Below are 6,603 nucleotides of genomic sequence, written 5' to 3'. Positions count from 1 at the left end.
TGCGCGTGAAGGGATCAATAGACGGCAGGCTAAGAGGGACTGAGACCGAGCGCCACTGCAATGACGTACCAAAAATCTAGACAAAAACATGTTTAATTTTTATAGTAGTAGAGATAAAGCATGTAAAATGTTCCATTCATTCATCCAAAATAAAAGTTAAACCTTTAGTATAGCCAATCAAATATACCCCAGTGCATTTGGTATGGTTTTAGTGAGTGAATTTTTTTTAACTCAATTATCTCAGCCAATGAGCTACCTGCTCAAGCCAACAAGATTGTGCAAAAAAAACAGATGGGAACCTGAATTTTTACCTTTTCAAATAGAAGGAAGAAGCCTAAAGTTGCTGCCCATGGGTGCTAAATATGTATGGATTGGCTTCGAACTTTTATAACCCTGTAATACTTGTTTTATTCCTTGTTTGTAACTCTAGTTGTGGCAGAGAGGTCAGAGGTAGCAGCTGTCATATCTACTTCATGTTTCTTTTCTAATAGAAAACATGCAGATTTCCTTATGTTGATTATTATTTTAAGAAAAGATGTTCCAATGCTCCCTGAGACCTAACTAAACAAGGGAATCAATCATAATCAGTGAAGAACCATAAATATTTCCAAGCAAACCATATGATAAAAGGTGGCACAAAATGAAACTACTACCATAACAAATTTGGGAGAGAGAGAGCCTGAAGTAAAATGCCAATATGCATGCGAAAAAAAAAAGTTGGGGAAACTTCTCTGGTGTTCATTATAGGCTTGAGAGGGCATCAAGAACTCATGCATGTTAGTATGCCGTACAAATTCGAGTTAGCAACAAAAGCAAGTTTCTAATTCTTTGATAAGCCTACAGGTAGTTTCACCGTGTTTAAATGGTAAGAGAACTGCTGAGTATCTGAATTTGACCGAGACCCTGATGTGTAGACTGTAGACTGTAGTACATACAATTCAGACAGTGTATGAGGGCAACAAGATGATAAATTGTTTGTGTTTCACGTCTTTCACCCATTTTTGGGGATCACACTTCTCGAAGTATCCGTGAAACACACAAGCATGATATGTCATCTATTCAATTACAATTGTACAATCCTACCAAAATGAATGTTTTCAGTTGACTGAAAAGTTCTTAGTTTTCTGATGATCAAATGTGTTGTGATACATAATTAACACAAACTTCCTGTTAATCTGAAAAGCACTGGTGTAAAGGGATAAGTTGCAGGAGATCGGAGGGAAATAAGAGAGGGGAAAAGAGAAACTAAGTGACATGAATCATGTGAGTGTTGGAATTTGAGGGTGTTCAAACAATCCAAGTATATCACAAGATTACGCATTATCATTACAAAAATCAGTATTAAATTTCGCATTAATCAATGAACAAAATTCACCAATAATATTTCAGAAACAGTACATATGATGTGATGGTCGTGGACTCGTGGCAGCGAAATAACATCCACAGGATCAATAATTGAATTTTACAAGTTGAGTGCTCAAAAATCTAAGTAGTAGTTTACCTAGCTAAATGGACGAGATATTTCAGGAGTACAAAATCAGTATGCGATTTTGACCATTAAAGGCAAGTTAACTTGTCTAGAACACAGGAATTTCCGGTGGTGGGCACCGGGAAAGTCAGGCTGATCGAATGTCTTCATTCAAGCAACGGTACAAGCGTACAGAAGAACAAAACGAAGTGAGATGCTGGGAAAAATAACATGAGAACTAAGAAAAAAAAGTAAAAGTAAAAAACCAGCGAATCTTTCATGCTTGAGCATAAAACTTATTTTAAGAACTAAGAATAAGAAAAGAGTACTCCCTACGTTTCACATTATAAGTCGTTTACTTTCTCTGTCGCATAATATAGCAACATAGTATGGAACATCTCATAGTACAACGAATCTGGACACTATGAGATGTCCCATCTAGTACTAGGTTGCTATATTATAGGACGGAGGGAGTAACTATTTTCTTGTCCTAATCAAACTTCTTTAAATTTGATCAAATTTATAAAAAAAAGTTATACTAACATTTTTAGTATAAAACAAATATATCATCAAAATAAATTCAATGTTGAATTTAATGAAACTAATTTGGTGTTGTAAACGTTGCTTAAATTTTCTAAAAATTTGTCAAACCTAAAGAATTTTGACTAAAAAAAAGTCAAATGACTTATAATATAAAACGTAGGGAGTGGCATTTCATAAGGAGAAACTCAATTCCCACAGCAAACAGGAATAACTCCCACATTCCAAAAGGGGCATAAATCTGAACAAAAAATTCACCAATTATATTTCAGAAACAACATAGTACAATAGCACCTCATGTTCTCTTTTCTAGGTCATCTAGTACATATAGCCAACAATAGTTTCTGATAGAGTAAATTTCACAAAACTACATATACTTTAATCAAATTATCACAAAACTACAGATTTATAGTGATATATCACAAAACTACATATTTAGCACTAAATTTATTACAAAACTATAGATTTAAGGTGGAGTATCACAAAACTACAGATTTAATAACAAAATTATCACAAAACTAAATATTTTAGAGTTTAAATCCTTAGCACTAGTGTTACACGTGTAAGTTTTGTGATTAAATTATCACTAAACCTATAGTTTTGTGATAATTTTATTACTAAATCTATAGTTTTACGATACTCCACCTTAAATCTGTAGTTCTATGAGAAATTTAGTGTTTAATCGGTAAGTTTGTGATATATCACCCTAAATGTGTAGTTTTGTGATAATTCGGTCAAAGTATATATAGTTTTGTGAAATTTACTCCAATGATATTTACGTAATATTAACATGTTTTTCAGGAGTAGAAGATGAGGATAATGATTTAAAGCACGTCAGGAAGATGAAATATTTTCAGAAATTCTAATAAGAATCACATTCACATCACCTGAAAACAAACAAGAACCCACGGCAATGCATGGAGATACTTTTGTCAAGAGAATAGTGGAAAAAAAGGTTGCAACAAAGATTAAAAGTATGCACTGTAAACCTTAGATCACTTTAGCCCTTTTAAGTACTAGTTGAGTCATCGATCACCACTGAGTAAAAGTTCCTTACAGATTGCAAAAATTGAACAGCACTTCTCCATGTTATCACATTTCAACTGATACTCCTCATAAATAAAGAAGGTGTCCACATCGACAAGAGGTACCTTGATGAACAGAAAGATGTCACCATCGGAATGTGAGGAACACATGAGAAAATTCCTGGAAAAAACATGGAAACAATCTACCATGCACTGGGTAAAGACAGAGACAAGACAGGAATTTGAACAGAAGACTGATTCAACAACCAATCAAATGAGAAAATTGGTGGAAAAGTTTGAGCGCCCACAAATGCAGATCGCACTCCAGGTCTTTCTCCTTGTCAATTTGCTGTTCCAGGACATGCCCATACTAGTCTATTCTCTTTTATCCAATTCCTTATCATCACCAAAGGAGAGATCTGCAACTAAGATAGCATTAAATTTCTCGCAATGAGTAGGATATAGACAGGACACACCATGATGCCTTTACATATGTTACACCATATGCTGGATATTTTCTCCATGAATAATTAGAATTTCAGGGTGACATATTGGTTGTATAAAAAGATACTTCTATGATAAGGCAGTAAGCTTCCACTGAATGACTGAAATAACTTTAAAAATGCATCAGCAGTACTTAAACCCTAGATAAATCAGTATAACTACATTGATGCTGAATAATAATAAAAAGACCAGACAGATGTGTACCATGCATTCTGTTCAAAATTCTAGATAGCCAACAAAGTCCACTTGACAAGTTGGATCACACCCATGATGCACTGTCTTCCAACAGACTATCGGTACAAACCACGCAATCTGTAAGTGAGAGCATGCCGTCTCCATTGGCGTCGTCTCCCTTCCTCCTCCTAAAGTCCAATCTGCCACATAAGCTTTCAGTATACTATCTCCATAATATTTCACATAATTGACAACTTACAGTGTCCACTGTTGATTGCAGCTGGTTTCCCAAACTTAGTCTGGCCACTTGATGTTTTGTTGTACCAACACCAATCATCAATTATACTGTGTGCCCAAACTTGCTTGCAAGGTTGAGAAATTATTTTTAATGATAACATATGAATTGCTGAATCAGGCCACATGCATATTCTGAATTGTTGAATCAGGCCACATGAATAATCTGAATAGCTGAATCAGGCTTGACACACTGGGAAGTGTAAACATGATTACTCAGTGATACACTGCACATAGTCAACCAAACACAATAATTTTGGAGACAGTCCTGTCAGCAATTGGCACCGGGCCATTTTTCTTACTGGAATCCATGTTGGGAAAATAATCAAAAGCCAAAGCAGGCATGCACAACTAAACTTAAAGAAACAGTTTCTCACAATTTGCACATATCAGTAATTGATTAGCACATCTCGATAAATAATGATGATAATGGTTTCTTTCCATTATTGAATCCACAAACAGTTTCAACATATCATCCTTTCTATCCTTGTTACCCCAATTTACTGTGCAATCCCAATTGAGTCAACAAAATGTTACCTACCCTGAAGTTACAACACTGAACTAATTAAGCCGCCTTAGCTTGTACCTCTTTCAACCCATGGCTCTCCCTTACCAACAATGCAAGCCCTTCCTTTACCTCCCCCTTCTTCTTCACCGCGGTAGCGATGGCGGCCTTCTCCGCCCCCTGCTTCCGGTACTGCCAGGCCTCCGCGGGATCCGTCGTGATCACCCTCACATTGGTGCCGCCACCATTGATCTCGAGCACCTCCGGCAGCCCATTACCACATCCTCTAGACAATCCCACATCCACCCTCACCGCCTGCGCGCCGCACACCGCATTGATCCCCTCAGTCTGAATCGTGTGCCCCATTATCATCCTCTTGGCACCCGGGATCATCCCGAGAACCCCCTCGAGCCGCTGGCAATCGCAATTGACGCCGTCGGAGAACCTCCTGAGCCAGACCACGGCGTCGCGGCCGCGCACAAACTCCGGCGCCACGGCATTGGCGCCCCTCTCGCCGCGGATCCACTCGCTGACCTCCGCATTGATCCGCTCGAGGCCGTATTCGACGTTGGCCTCGAGGAGCCCGCCGTGGACGAACACGGAGTCGCCGACGACGAGCACGGTGGGGAGGTCGGCGAGGAACCGCCGCGCGATGGGCCCGTCCGGGCGGAGCGCGGCGAGGCGGGATCGGATGCCATCCCAGAACTCCGGCTTGACGCCGGGGAACTCCTTGGGGATTCCCAGGAACGGGTTCTTGGGGGGCGGGTCGCCGCCATCGCCGCCGCGGGCGCAGCGGCGCTTGATGGCGAGGCCGGCGCGGTACCAGCCCGCCCAGGCGGAGAACTCCCGGAGGCCCTGGGGCGTGGCGAAGCGGAAGTCGCCGGAGACGTTCATGACCTCGTGGTTCCCCATGATGGGGAGGAGCGCACCGCCCTGGCCGGCGGCGGAGATGGCGAGGCGGCGGATGAGGTAGAGGAGGCGTATCTCGTCGCCGCCGCGGTCGAGGATGTCGCCGAGCTGGACGGCGAGGGTGGGGCCGGCGGACCAGGAGGTGGGGTCGTGGGGAGGGACGAGGCCGGCGAGGCGGAGGGCGGAGAGGGACTTGGGGAGGTCGCCGTGGAGGTCGCCGATGGCGACGAGGCGGGTGGGGGAAGGGAGGAAGGTGGTTGGCGTAGGGGGAGGAGGGGGTGAGGGGGTTGGGGTGGAGGGGAAGAAGATGCCGGAGACAGCGAAGTCGACGAAGGCGTCGGCGAAGGCGGAGACGGCGGCGGGGAGGTCGCGGCAGGAGGGGACATCGGCGGCGGCGGCGGCGGCGGTGGCGGCGGCGGTGGCCATATTGGGGGTCAGACGGAGTCGGGTTTGTTTGGCAAAAAGGGAGGATTTGGTGTGCGGAAGATGGAAATTGGGTGGGGCCGCTTTTATAAGTTCCGGGACATGGTTTCTAGTCAACGCACAAATATTTTTAGAGCGATTTCTTTGTTTTTTTTTTACAAAACTGCGGAATATATTTACAGGTTTGTTCGGTTCTGATAAGGCCATATTTAGTTCGTGAAAAGAAAATATTTAGGTATCATATAGGACGTTTGACGGATGTCAGAAAGGGTTTTCAGACGTAAATGAAAAAACTAATTTCATAACTTATTTGGAAACCGTGTGACAAATCTTTTAAGCTTAATTAATCCGTCATTATTGCATATGGGTTATTGTAGACTTATGGTTAATCATGTAGAGTACTAATTAGAGATTCGTCTCGTGATTTCTATGTAAATTATGCAATTAGTTTATTTTTTATCTATATTTAATGCTCTATGTATGTGTTCAAATATTCGATGTGACGTTTTTGAGAAAAAAATTTGGTACTAAACTGGGCCTAAATTTCAATCCATAGCAACATAAAAAGGTGAAGAAATAGAAAGAATATACTCCCTTTATCGTCACGAAAAACAAACCTAGAACTGAATGTGACACATACAACGAATCTGGACAAACCTAGAACTGAATGTGACACATACAACGAATCTGGACAGAAGTATATCCAGATTCGTAATACTAGTATATGTCACATCTAGTACTAAGGCTTCGTTCGTTCCCGG

General features: G+C 41.6%; 1 protein-coding gene across 1 annotated transcript; it reads right to left on the bottom strand.

Annotated features, from left to right (window-relative positions):
* Positions 1–4,392: 4,392 nt before the first annotated feature.
* On the bottom strand, positions 4,393–5,888 carry LOC127753851 (shewanella-like protein phosphatase 2). The gene has a single exon (XM_052279298.1). It carries the CDS (start codon positions 5,843–5,845, stop codon positions 4,571–4,573), a length of 1,275 nt encoding a protein of 424 aa, XP_052135258.1. The 5' UTR covers positions 5,846–5,888; the 3' UTR covers positions 4,393–4,570.
* Between the last annotated feature and the right edge of the window lie 715 nt (positions 5,889–6,603).

Source organism: Oryza glaberrima, chromosome 11 (genome assembly GCF_000147395.1).
Source record: "Oryza glaberrima chromosome 11, OglaRS2, whole genome shotgun sequence".
NCBI classification, from domain to species: Eukaryota; Viridiplantae; Streptophyta; class Magnoliopsida; order Poales; family Poaceae; genus Oryza; species Oryza glaberrima.
The sequence above is the reverse complement of the archived record's forward strand: the minus strand, read 5'-3'. Positions and strand labels throughout refer to the sequence as shown.